General features: G+C 37.5%; 1 protein-coding gene across 1 annotated transcript in view; it reads left to right on the plus strand.

Annotated features, from left to right (window-relative positions):
• DNAH7 (dynein axonemal heavy chain 7) overlaps nucleotides 1-14780 on the plus strand; it is a 304763-nt gene that overhangs the window by 284404 nt on the left and 5579 nt on the right. Inside the window, exon 62 of the mRNA XM_043992176.1 lies at nucleotides 670-847. Within this exon, the coding sequence (XP_043848111.1) occupies nucleotides 670-847 (178 nt within the window). The remainder of the gene's footprint in view (nucleotides 1-669; nucleotides 848-14780) is intronic.

Genomic DNA, 14780 nt, shown 5'->3' on the forward strand with positions numbered 1-14780 from the left:
AGGGAGAGAAAAATAGGAAGATACTTCTTTCCTATTAGACTTTATACTTTCCTCTCTTTTTAAAATGTCAATAATATGGTAGACTGTTTACCATAGTAATAAGGTAACATGGTATATTGTTGATTGCTCTCTACATGGACTTTCAGTGACAATGATATCTTTAGATTTCAGGGTAAAGTATAAGAATTGAGTTTGCAGACAGATAGTTATACTTGCATTCACTGTGCAATATGATTCTTGGACTTTTTAAGGGAGGCACAAAGTATAAAAATATTAATGGTTCTGGACAAAAATCTATTTCCAGAAAAAAGCCTGACAGATGGAACATTTAGGATTTTTAATCTTTGTAGATAATGTGCATTTTGAAGCTATTCTCACAAAGGGCAACATTGCATTGTGTCCCTAACACAGGTTGTTTATCCCTTGGCAAAATTAAAAGCAGAAAAGTTTGTCTGCTGTGTCTCCACCTTTCCTTTTCTCTGTACCCTGCCCCAGCCCCACCCTTGCAGTGGTACCACTTCCTCCTCATAACTCATTGCATAATTTATCTAAAATATAATTAGAAAGGTTGCTATGGCCATTTTTTATTAGCAGATGTTGAACTCTTAACTGTTGAGAGACTTTAATTACAGTGATAAAGCCTTTATCTCTCCCACTGTGCTTCCGTAGTATTGGTATGAGACTGGAACTCCCCCAGTCTTCTGGCTGTCCGGCTTTTTCTTCACTCAAGCATTCTTAACTGGAGCACAGCAGAACTATGCGAGGAAATATACTATCCCCATTGACCTGCTTGGTTTTGACTATGAAGTTATGGATGACAAAGAATACAGGAATGCTCCTGAAGATGGTAAGCTCAAAAGAAGTCACACAACAACAGAACAGATTTGTACATTGAACTACATTAGCTAAACATTAACTAAATTTTCTGGGTTTAACAACTAATTTATAAACTACTCAATAATTAATGTTAAAATTAAGGATTAAGATTTTGGAATGTCATCCATTTTATGCCAACTTCAGGGCTTCAAATATAGTCCAACACTGAAGAGTGTAGGTTTCCCCTGATTCCTAAAAGAGCTTATTTTCCCAGACTTCCTTCTGTGATGACACATTGTTTGGAAACGGCTGGTGTTCTGAGAGCTAATATATGTAATAACAAAGGCGCTTTTGTATGTGCAGCTGGATGGTCCACATTAAGAATATTAGCTTTGAGGAAGTTTATCTTTATAATCTTATTCAGTTCCTTTCATTTGTTTATTACCCAACGGCAATGAAATGTTGTGGATGTTGTTATTTGAAGTGTATACCACCTAAGAAATGCTATAGATTCCTCTACAAAGATTTTTTTTTTTTTTTAGTGAGGCAATTGGGGTTAAGTGACTTGCCCAGGGTCACACAGCTAGTAAGTGTTAAGTGTCTGAGGCCGGATTTGAACTCAGGTCCTCCTGACTCCAGGGCCGGTGCTCTATCCACTGCGCCACCTAGCTGCCCCTCCTCTACAAAGATTAATTCTGCTTCATAATAATTATAATTTATCAATGACTGAATTAAGACATTTCTTAATGTCTAAGAAATACGTTTCTGCCATGAATCTGTCATGCTTTTGCTATCAGTCTGTGATCTCATCAATCTAGTTACTCCCTTTAGTGATACAAATGGAAACCCACCTATGTCTTGTGTGCCTCTTGTATCTGAGCTCCTACAAATCTGTAATAGAAATTTTCCTCAATATGTTGGACTGAATGCAAAAAATATCAATAATCAAAAATAGCTATTTACAGTTTGTCCAATATATTGGAATATTTGGTATGTTGTTTCATTTATTATATTGGTGGTATCACTAGCACTTGAGAATAATGACTAGGAAATAATTCATCAAGAGGGGGGAAATGGGTCTTTTTCTCAATTGAGATTATGAAGACACATTTCAAAATCATAACTTTCCTGGAAATTCAAGTGACATATTCATATTGAATCCCATTTAATTCTCCCCAATACTTAGTACAAGTTCACATTTTATTATGTATACTCTCATACATCTAAAAATAGGGGGGTGGGGTTAATAGTTCCCTGGTTGCACCATATATCTATGTCTTACCTACCAAATTAAATTGTAAGTGCCTCAGTATCAGGAAACTATTTCTTAGATATCCCCAAAGCATCCAGTACAAGGCTGAACACATATTGACCTGTACATAGTAACAACAGTAATGCTTATGAATTTAATTCACTTTATCATGGGGGATAGGAAACAGATTCATCCTCATTGCGTACAAATACTAAGGAGTAGGTCTCAATGATGCAATCCACAGATTTAACAGTTAGGAGGTAGTTGTATATATCAGTAAGATAGAGAGGATGTAAAAATATCTCACATTTTTACAAAGTGTCTAAAACTGTCTTTGGTGGAAATAAATACAATTTGTTATATCCCAGCCAGAATCTAGTTCTGTGCCCAAGTTTGATCTGATCTCTCTTTCTGTTATCAGAGCACTGAACTGGTAAGAACAGGGAGAAAATCTTCATGGAAATTTGAAAAGATTGTGATGGATATTTCAGTGACAGGACTTCAAACTGGCTGCTCTGTCATTGTTATAATTATACCTTGTTCTCAATTTTTTCACCATTAGCAGTGTTCACAACTATTACCAGTTTTACTTTCTCGCAATAAAAACACAGTCAATATTAAGGCATAATGACGAGAACTCTAATAATTAAAGATAAGAAAATGAAAGATACTAAAATGAAAAAAAAAAATCCCAATGATACATGGGATACATTACAACACATATAGCACAAATGGTTTGACCTCCAGCCAGAGTTGTATCACCAACTAAGTCTAAAAAGTTAAGATATTTGCTAGCAAGCTGGTTTCTACAGAACCCTGTCATTCCTGATCCTTCTTGTTCCCAGTTTAAAATTTCTTGGAATCCTTAGAAAACCTTTAACCCTGTTGTAGTATCCATGAAGAATAGCTAGCCAAACTAACAGAAAGTCTTGTCAGGAGAGTAGTGCCAAGCATGAATACCTTATTATGGTGTGCTAGGAGTAAGGAGTTGGGGATCAGATAACTGCCTGAAAGATTTTAGGCAGGAGAAAATACCTAAAAGTTATAGCTATAATGACCCTGTTTCCAACTTTGGGTCACAAGAGGAGAGGGGAGGGAGAATGACCAAATGGCAGAAAAAAGGTTAGCCTTTTTTATATCCTTCAGTTTTTCTAGGTGGAGTTAAAAACTTTATCCTATCTGGGATATTTGTTTGTGGGCTTTTTTTGGGGCAATGAGGGTTAAGTGACTTGCCCAAGGTCACACAGCTAGTAAGTGTCAAGTGTCTGAGGCCAGATTTGAACTCAGGACCTCCTGAATCCAGGGCCAGTGCTTTATCCACTGCACCACCCAGCTGCCCCCTATCTGGGATATTTGGGAGAAGTTTCCCCAGGCAAATTAGACATCATCTTCAGGATAAAGTTCCAGGGACTCTAAGAACTTCAGTTTTCCTCTCTGCAAAATGGGGTGAATATAGTCTTCCTACCTCCTTTGTAAGGCATCATATAATATGGCTTTAAATTTGGATGAGAAGATAGAGGGTTATTTTTTGAGTTCAGGGAGATGAGAAAACCATAATCATAGCAAGATGCAGTAGAAAGAATATCAGAGGGACAGCTAGGTGGCGCAGTGGCTAGAGCACCGGCCCTGGAGTCAGGAGTACCTGAGTTCAAATCCGGCTTCAGACACTTAACACTTACTAGCTGTGTGACCCTGGGCAAGTCACTTAACCCCAATTGCCTCACAAAAAATTTAAAAAAAGAATATCAGAATTGTTTTTCGAATACTTAGGTGCACATCCTAAGTATGCCACTTCACTTGCATGAATTTGTGAAAGTCACTTCATCCTCTGGGCTTCAGTTCCATCATCTATAAAATGAAAGAGTTAAACAAACGAAATGATCTCCTAAGTCTATTTGAGTTACAAATCTATGATCTTATGAGCTCTAAAGGAAATCATCCCTTACAACCTGGGTGTAGAGAATTTTTTAGCTCCATCAAGAGAATTTGAGGGACTTCTGGGTCATGTGAACATCAAGATGGCAGACTAGACATCTTCTCTAATCCCCACAACCTCTAAAACAGAAACTGCCAAACATAAAGCAGCTTCAGCTATTTCCATGGTCCAGTACACCAAGAATCCAACACTAGGATAAAAAAAAAAAAAATTCCACCAAACCCAGGAATTGATGTTCACTGACTCTGAGTTCATTCTACATTTGTTTATTACCCAACGGCAATGAAATGTTGTGGATGTTGTTATTTGAAGTGTATACCACTCTTTCCCACCTCCCACACCAATCATGCAGCTGTACTAGCAAACCAGAGACACAACACAGGCTTACATAAAAAAACCTACCATTGTGGACCATTTCCCCCCTCCCTGTTTCTCCAGTTCTATACAGATCTGAACTCTAGCCTGCAGAAATGGACCTCAACAGTTAGCTTGACCACAGCCCTTCAGGAACAAAAGCTTTTCAGGGGACGGTAACCCTTAAGCACCAGTGCTGGGGAAAGCAGTCTCTGAACTGGGCCAGAGAACTGAGGACCTGAGTTCAAATGTGGCCTCAGATGCTTACTAGCTGTGTGGCCCTGGAAAAGTCACTTAACTTCTGTTTGCCTCAGTTTCTTTTTTTTTTTTTTTTTTTTTAGTGAGGCAATTGGGGTTAAGTGAATTGCCCAGGGTCACACAGCTAGTTAAGTATTAAGTGTCTGAGGCCGGATTTGAACTCAGGTACTCCTGACTCCAGGGCCGGTGCTCTATCCACTGTGCCATCTAGCTGCCCCTGCCTCAGTTTCTTCATGGGATCTTCCAAGGATTATTGTGAGGATCAAATAGGATAATATTTGTAAAGAGCTTAGCACAGTGCCTGAAACATAGTAAGCACTATATAAATATTTGCTGCTATTATTATTTGTTATTATTGCTGCTACTAATTATTATTATTATTATTATTATTGGCATTCTTCTGGAAATAAGGCACAATTGAATAGGTGAATACAGGGCGTAAGCCTTACAGAACATTGGCAGAGAGTGCCTAGAGGGGAGATCCTAAAATGGATATCCTAGAAGCTTTGATAACATGAAGAATACAGAGAAAAGTGAGAGATCAGATAATTATAATAATCTTGAATCAGAGAATGAGTCTAGAGGAAACATAAAAGAATATGAATAATGAAGAGAGTGAGAGAAATCATTTTTAGAAAGAGACATAAAAACTGAAATTTAAATCTAAGGAAGAGGATTAGCTGAAAGGAAGAAGAAAGGGAAATCTACTTGACTAAACAAGAGGAAAAAAAGGTGATGAGGGAGGCACAGTTAGGTAGCAAAGTAGATAAAGCACCAGTTCTGGATTCAGGAGGACCTGAATTCAAATCCAGCCTCAGACACTTGAGACTTACTAGCTGTGTGACCTTGGGCAAGTCACTTAACCCTCATTGTCCCCACAAAAAAGAGAGAGAGAGAGAAAAAGAAAGAGAGGCGGGGAGGGAAGGAGGAAAGAAATATATAACCTGTGAAAAGCAGGAAAAAGGAACAAATAAATAAAGGGGAAAAGGTAACAGGACCACCTTAAAAAAAAAGATTAAATTAAAGAAGGAACATGATACTGTGTTTACAGGAGAAGAGATAACTTGAAACTGAAAAGCTGCTGCACAGATTAGATTGTTGTTGTTTGTCCTTCATTCTTTTTTTTTTTTTTTAGTTAGGCAATTGGGGTTAAGTGACTTGCCCAGGGTCACACAGCTAGTAAGTGTTAAGTGTCTGAGGCCGGATTTGAACTCAGGTACTCCTGACTTCAGGGCCGGTGCTCTATCCACTATGCCACCTAGCTGCCTCTGTCCTTCGTTCTAAAAGAGAACCATGACATCAGGAAGGTGATGTCATGACTTGTACTAAATTAGAATTAAATGAGGGAGGACTGTGCAAAGTCACCAACCTCAGTCTCTCCTCTATAGCCATCTGGGTCCAGTGGCAAGATATCAGGATGGCTAAAGATGGCCCTAGATGTTTTAAGGCAATTAGGGTTAAGTGGCTTTGTCCAGGGTCACACAGCTAGTAAGTGTCTGAGGTCAAATTTGAACTCAGGTCTTCCCAACTTCAGGGCTAGTGATCTATCCACTGAACCACCTACCTACCCACAGACTATATTAATGCATCCAGGATAAGGACAGTGGTCAAATAGGAAAAAATATTTTTATCAAATTTATCTGATGAGGGCTTGATACCCAAGATTTATAAACTATAGGTATGTATGTGTATGTATGCACACACATATACATACACACTAATAGTCATTTCCCAATAGGTAAATGATAAAATGATATGAACAGTTCTTCTTCTTAAATAATCACTTTCTTGTTCTCTTAATCTGCATATTTTATATATTTAGAAATATGCATCCTTTTGAACTCAGGTACTCCTGACTCCAGGGCTGGTGTTCTATCCACTGTGCCACCTAGCTGCCCCCAATTAATTAACTTTAATAATCATAAGCATGGATCTTAGCTGATTCAATTTCCTTAGGAAAGAAAAAGAGTCACTGGTCAGTGGATAGAGCATCCGCTGCTAGAGGATAGCTAGGTGGCATAGTGGATAAGGCACCAGCCCTGGTGCTTTATCAGGAGGACCTGAGTTCAAATCCAGCCTCAGACACTTGGCATGTACTAGCTATGTGACCTTGGGCAAGTCACTTAACCCTTATTGCCCCACAAAAAAAAAAAAGAAAGAAAGAAAAAAGAAAAGAAACCCCAATAATAAAATATATATATATATTTAAAATTAAAAAAAAAAGAAGAGTAATCTGCTGCTGGACGACACCCCTATCAGACAGCTGGGAAGCACTGTTGATTCAGACTGACAGGATTATAGGCTCCCTTTTGGTCTGAGATTCCTGCTTTGGTTATTCCTCTGCAGGCCGAACTAGATTCTGGACCCTCCTCTGAGTTCAGGATCTGAGCCACACTGTTGCTGCTGGCTTCCGAACTTCCTCCTTTCTCCACACATGGCCAAAGACCTTGCTATCTGAGAATGCCACATCAGTGAGCCGAACCCCTTCTCAACACTGTTCAGGATTTGTTACTTGTGACTAGTTAGGGGGCAATACAGCTACCAGTTTACGCCTGTTCCCCTGGCAGTGTCCTACTATGGGTCTGGTGAAGCCCCAACATGGGTCTGGGACCTCTTCTTACCCTGCTGTATAGCCTTTCCATGGGCACTGGAGTGTTCTGCTCCAAAACAAATTTCAGGGTCTGAAAACTTCCATGTCTGTCTCCCTATGCCAAGCTAGGCTGAACAAAGGACTTACTGTGACTTGTTCTGTGTTTCCCCATAAGGATTTAATATGGTGTGTTTCTAGATCTGTTGGGAGAAGTTTGAGGAGTCAATCCATCCCACTGCATTGCTTCCTATCACTCTGCCATCTTGGCTTTGTCTCTAAGTTACATTCTAATAAGAGAAAACAACAAATATAGGGGAACTATTTTTAATTCATTTTAAAAAATTTTTGAATTCCAAAATTTTCCCCTCCTTTATGCCCTTCCCCCATCCATTGATAAAGCAAGCAATATTGGTGTCAATTATTCATTTGAAATCATGCAAACATATTTCTATATTAGCCATATTACAAAGAAATGAAGCAAGTTTTTTTTTTTTTAAGTATGCTTTGGGCAGCTAGGTCGCACAGTGGATAGAGCACCAGCCCTGGATCCAAGAGGACCTGAGTTCAAATCTGCCCTCAGACACTTAACACTTACTAGCTGTGTGACCCTGGGCAAGTCACAACCCCAATAGCCTCAAAAAAAAAAGTATGCTTCAATCTGTATTCAGAGTTCATCAGTTCTCTCTCTGGAGATGGATAGTATTTTTCATCATGGGTCCTTTGGAACTGTCTTGAATCATTGTATTGATCAGAGTAGCTAAGTCTTTCACATTTGATATTCATTACAATGTTGCTATTAATGTGTACCATGTTCTGGTTCTGCTCACTTCACTTTGCATCAGCTCACATAAATTGTCCTAGGTTTTTCTAATACCACCCCCTCGTCATTTCTTATAGCACAATAGTATTCCATCACAGTCATATACTACTTGTTCAGCCATTCCCCAACTGATGGGCATCCTCAATTTCCAATTCTTTGCCACCACAAAAAGAACGACTATAAATACTTTTGTATGTACAAGTTCCTTTCCCCTTTTCTTTGATCTCTTTGGGATACAGACCTTGATGGGGCATTACTGGGTGAAAGGGTATGCAGTTTTATAGCCCTTTGGGCATTGTTCCAAATTGTTCTCCAACACAGTTGCATGAGTTCACAACTCTACCAGCAGGTACACTGTATTCCTATTTTTATTTAAAATGTCTGCTTCAGTATTCAGTGGGGAAATTGGTATAAATTCTTCTGTTTTTGCTCTCCCTGGTTTAAGTGTCAAAACTGTATTTTGTGTAATAAAAGGAATTTGATAAAATTCCTTCTTTACCTGTTTTTTCAAATGCTTTTTATATAGTATTTGGATTAACTATTCCTTAAACATTTGGTAGAATTCACTTGTAAATACATCTAGTCCTGGGGATTTTTCTTAGGATGCTCATTTATGGCTTGTTCCGTTTCTTTTTCTAAGAGTTATTTAAATATTCTATTTCCTCTTCCATTAATCTGGGAAATTTATATTTTCATAAATATTCATTCATCTCCCTTAGATTGTCAGTTTTACTGGCATATAATTGGGCAAAATAACTCCTAATTACTTTAATTTTATCTTCATTGGTAGTGCAATCACCTTTTTTCTTTTTTTAATTCCAGTAATTAGGTTTTCTTTTTAAAAAATTTAATCAGTGATTTATATAATTTATTACTTCCCTACTGCCCCCCAATAAAACCAGCTTCTGGTTTTATTTATTAGTTCAATGGTTTTGTTTTTTCTTGCTTTCAATTTTATTCATCTCTCCTTTGATTTTCAGGATTTTTATTTTATTATTTAATTGGGGATTTTTCATTGTTCTTTTATTTGTATTTTTAGTTGCACAGCCAATTCATTGATCTGTTTTTTTCTCTCTTCTAGAGATGTATGCATTTAGAGATAGAAGTACTGCTTATATAAGTTCCCCTAAGTACTGCTGTGGTTGTATCCTACAAATTTTGGTATGATGCCTCATTGTTGTCATTCTCTTTAATGAAATTCTTGTTTCTATGATTTCTTCTTTGACCCAGTCATTCTTTAGGATTAGATTATTTCATTTCTATTTAATTTTTAATCGATGTTTTTCTAGCCCTTTATTGAATATAATTTTCATTGCATTGTGGTCTAAAAAGGGTGCATATATTCCTTTTCTGCATTTGGTTGTAAGGTTTTTATGCCTTGGTCAATTTTTATGAAGGTGCCATGTACAGCTGAGAATAAGTTTTCTCCATAGGTTCATCATATCTAACTTTTCTAAAGTTCTATTCATATCCTTAACTCATTTATTGTATGGTTAAATTTATCTAGCTTTGAGAGGGGAAGGTTGAGGTCCCCCATTACTGTAGTTTTTTTGTTTTTGTTTTTGTTTTTTTGGGTGAGGCAGTTGGGATTAAGTGACTTGCCCAGGGTCACACAGCTACTAAGTGTTAAGTGTCTGAGGCCAGATTTGAACTCAGGTACTAGTGAGGTGCCAGTGCTCTATCCACTGCGCCACCTAGCTGCCCCCATTATTGTAGTTTTACTCTTTTCTCCTATAATTTGTTTAATTTTTAAAAAAATAATTTGGATGAGTCTGCCACTCCAGAATTTGATGTGAGGAGTTATTTTAAAGTTGTTTGTAAGGGAATTTGGGGAGAGCTTAACTGCTTCCTTTACTGTGCCATCTTGGCTTTGCCCCAAGGGTGACTGTTGTTGTTTTGTCCTTCATTCTCAAAGAGGACCATAACATAGGGAGGTGATGGCATGACTTGTGCTGAATTGGATTTAAGTGAGGGAGGGCTGTGCAAGGTCACCAACCTCACTCTTTCCTCCAGAGTCATCTGGGTCCAGTGGCAAGATATAGATCAGGATGACTGGAGATAGCTCTGGATGTTTAAGGCAATTGGGGTTAAGTGACTTGCCCAGGGTCATACATTAAGTGTCTGAGGTGAACTTTAAACTCAGGTCCTCCCAACTTCATGGTCAGTGCTCTATCCACTGCACCATCTCAGGAGGAACTAAAGTTGAGAGGGGTAGGAGAAGGGAATAATCATTTATATAGCACCTACTGTGTGTCAGGTATTATGGTAAGTGTTTTACAAATAGTTTCATTTGATCCTCACAACAACCTGTGAAGTAGGTACTGTTATTCTCATTTCGTAGTTGAAAAAACTGAAGCGAACAGAGGTTAAATGATTTGCCCAGGGTCACATAATTAGTAAGGGTCTGGGGCTAGATTTGAATTCTTTTGGAGACAATGCATTTTCTTGAAAGTCTTTTCAAATTTAGGAGAAGAAAGTCATCTGGTCAGAATCTCTTTTCAAACACGTGCTTAATAATGTCTCTGATAGACTTGGCTTTAAAAAATAATAAAGAGGGGAACCCTCAGGCTAAACTGTTGCTTTGGATAATGGACAGGGATTCTCACAGCTGGATCTCAAATCATAAGCCTATGTATTTGTGTACATTCCCATTAGGTAGATTAGGGGCAGGGATGCTGACTATGAGGTCAAGACCTTTTCAATTATTTCACAGGGTTTTTACCTTGTGTTATCTTGTGAATTCAAATTTAGTTACTATATATCTGATACATTATCCCTTTTTTCATGCTTTTGTGTTGTTGAAGATCACTATACCACCATCTAGATGGTCATGTGATCTTCTCAGCCTGTTTCTCTTCTCTACTGGCTGATCAGGTCTCAGGGAATCTATTACTATCTCTGTGCTTATAACTCCCAAATGTATAGACAGCCCTGCACTCTCTCTTTTGAATTCTAGCTCCATGTTACCAACTCCCATCTACATATATTCTCATCAGCATCCAAAGCTCAACATGTCCAAAATGGGGGGCATCTTCCTCCTTAAATCCAGCTTCATCCAAACTTCACTGTCTTTTTACTTCCAAAAATATTGGTTGACTAATTCCTTCCCTCTTCCTTCCCCTTTAGCACCGAGACTCAATTATTTGCTAAGTCATGTGGAATCTGCCTTCATAACATCCTCTATATCTATCCTCCTACATACTTCAAAACTATTGTAATTACTTCCTAATTAATCTCCCTCCCAGTTTCTCCCCTCTTTAATTCATTTTCCACACAGCTGCTAAAGGCCACTCTAAAGACATTAATATGAGTCCTTATTGCCAATAGGATAAAAAACAAAACCCCCAATCTGGCATTGAAGGCCCTTCACAACCTGGTTCAAACCTGCCTTATCTCACATTATAATCCCTTCACATAAAACTGAACCATTGGTTTTCTTCCCCCCACCCATTAGAAACAGCTATGGGGTACAGTGAACAGAGCACTTGGCCTGAAATCAGAAAGGATTGATTTCAGATCCAGCCTCAAACTCTATCTGTGTGACCCTAGGCAAGTCACTCAACCTGTCTACTAACTCACTTTTCTCAACTAAAAATTAGAGATAATAAAAGCATCACCTCCCAGAGTTGCTGTGAGGATCAGATCAGTTGGGAACTGCTTGAGGTGGAAGATCCAAGCTTTAGCAGAAAGAACCCTTCTGGTCATAACCTTTCTCCAAGCAAATGCTTGTATTCTTAATAAACAATGTGCTTCTGATAGATTTTACTTTTAAAAAGTGTCTGGGATGTAAGCAGTCTCAGGATAAACTATTGTTGTAGACAATGGACAAAGACACTTTCAGGTGGATTCAGAATCACAGACCTGTGAATTTGTTTACTCATCAAATCAGAGAGTATTTGTAAAGAGCTTACTTAGTATAGTGCCTGGAACACTTGTTGTTGTTCAATTATTTCAGTTGTGTCCAACTCTTTGTGACCCCCTTTGGGGTTTTCTTGGCAAAGATACTGGAATGGTTTTTCCTTCTCCAGTTCATTTTACAGATGAGGAACTGAGGCAAAACAGATTTGCCAGGAAAACACACTTAGTGTCTGGGGCCAGATTTCAACTCAGGAAGATGAGTCTTCTTGGCTTCAGGTCTGGTGCTGTCTCCACTGTGCCACCTAGCTGCCCCACCTGAAACATTGTAGGGGCTTAATAAGTGCTTATTTCCTTTCTTCATTCCCACTGGACATCTCACTTCATGCATTTGCATAAGCCATTCCTGAAATGCACTCCTTTCTCATTTCTGCTTCTTGGAATCCTGATCACCTTTCAAAACTCAGCTCAAATGTTCATTTTATCTCCCTCATGGAATTACCTTCCACTTATTTATCTCTTTATCTATTGTAATGCCCCTAGAATATAAGCTCCTTGAGATAAGGACTATTGCATTCATTATCCTCTGTCTAGGATTGTGCTTTGAATATAGGAGGTCCTAAATAAATTTCTATTTAATCAAATTGGAGAAAATAATTTAATTTGGATATAAATTTCCTTTATATTTTTTCTCTATAGCAGAAGATAAAGAGGGTGAGATATTGCTTAGAATGAATAGGTTTGGCAAAGTTTCTGAAGAACTATATATTTTTTAGAATCTGTCTACAAAATAGATGTGAAGTGTGTTTTGGCTGAAGACTGTGAACGCATTAATGTTCATCAGCAACCAGCAAGCAAGTCATTAAATTGTTCCTATGTTGACACTTCTGTTCTCAACCTAATGGTTTATTTAACTGAGGGCTGTTCTCATTAGGTAATTTAGAGTATTAAAAATCCAATTATCCTGAAAGCAAAAACAAACATGAGTATCGGAGCTTGTTGTTAGTGGTACTAACAAGCGTTTCACAAGCTCAATAAGGATGGCAGCCATCAGTTAAATAAAGACTCCATTAAGTTGACTACTGAATGTGGACATGGGCACAGTCTGCTAAGTTGCTCATCACTGATAGATATTAGCCTTCTTGGGAAAGTCACTTACCTTTTTTGGGCCTCAGTTTACTCATGAGTAAAATGACAGGATTGGACTCAAGAGTCTGAGTTTCTGACTCTAGCACTCTAATTCAAGGCTTCTGGGAGGAACATTTCTACTCTGCCCTCTAATCAAAGGATCCCTAGGAGCAGGAGGTCCTGGTGAGGTGTGAGTTCCAAGGCTGACATGGTCTTGTGGGATGATGAAGTTCTTAGAGGAATAATAGAGAAGTTCAAAGGACCGAAGGCAGTGGAAAATGAACACACACGAACACACACACACACACACACACACACCACACCCAACTGAAGACCTAAAATCAACAATAAGGAAGAGCATTCAAGAGGCTCTGGAAATTGAATTTTTTATCATTTCTCAGCCAATTCAGGCTAAGATCAAGTGAGAGTAAGGTTTATGATTCCAACTTTGCTGCTATTTAGTTAACTTTTTTTCTTAATTTAATTGTTATGCCATTTGGTGCATACCTGTTTTGTAGTGAGATTAGTTTCTTGTCTGTGGTTCCTTTGACCAAAATAGTTTCCCTCTTTATCTTTCTTGATATTGTGAATTTTAATTTTTGTTTTTTCTGATAATGTAATTGTAACTCTTTCCTTTTTTGGACACAGGTAATACACAGTTAAGTTTTGTTCCAGTCTTTCATTTTCAATCTATATTTGCCTTATTTTCAACCAGTCAGTGTCTGTGATATCTCTTTGGATATCTTTCCTGTATACTATTAAAAGATAGGTTTTATTTTCTGTCACTTTTATTTTCTTGAATTGTTTATTCCATATGTATTTTAAGTCAAAATTATTAGTTTCATATTTTCCTCCATTTATTTCTTTTGGGTTACCTTTTTTAATCACCTTCCATTTTTTAAGTCAGTACTTTGTTCCTGTCATTAGTTTAGTTAGTAATTCTTTGCAGCAAATCTATTTCCCCAGGCTCTCTTCCTTCCTTCCATTCCATTTATTCATTCATTCCATTTGCCTACCCTAGCTCAACTTTGTTAAATTTTACTTAAACTAAGTTTTATTTAATTATTTATCTAGTCTCATTATCTCATTTTTATTTTACTGTTATTTTGCCCAGTTTGATAAATTGTTTGAAATCTTCCCTCCTGCCTCTTATTGTTAGTAATATTTTACTATGCCCCATTCCAAAAAGTTTTCCATAGGCTTGTTCTCTTCCCTTTCCATCAATTCTGAATTTTATTTTCTGATTCATGGGCTGTGAAATAATTTGTTCTTTATTTATTTCCTCTGTCCTCTAATGGGATTAAACATTCTTAAATACTGAGCTCTCTTCTATTTCTTATTGGCTTTGGTAGATCTTAGTCTTCCCTTTTTGTTCTTTGTCATACTCTTATAAGTATCAATTCTTTATCCAAATAAAGTGGCTAAAATGTCCATACCCTATAATCCAAGGAGGCCATTGATAAGAAAGTCTTTATATCTTTATAACAGTACTTTTTATGACAACAAAGACCCCAAAACAATGTAGTTGCTCTTCAATTGAGGAATGGCTAAACAAACTGTGGTATATTAATGTAATGGAATATTACTGTGCTATAAAAAAATGAGAAATGTGATGAATACAGAGAACCATGTTTTAAGTCTACATGAACTGATGCTGAACAGAACTAAGCAAAACCAAGAAGACATACATAATGCCTACACAAATATAAATTGAAAGAATAACTATACACCTCAAAATCAAAAGGGAATATTACAAAATTATAAAGATCAA

This window comes from Dromiciops gliroides, chromosome 3 (genome assembly GCF_019393635.1).
Source record: "Dromiciops gliroides isolate mDroGli1 chromosome 3, mDroGli1.pri, whole genome shotgun sequence".
NCBI lineage: Eukaryota > Metazoa > Chordata > Mammalia > Microbiotheria > Microbiotheriidae > Dromiciops > Dromiciops gliroides.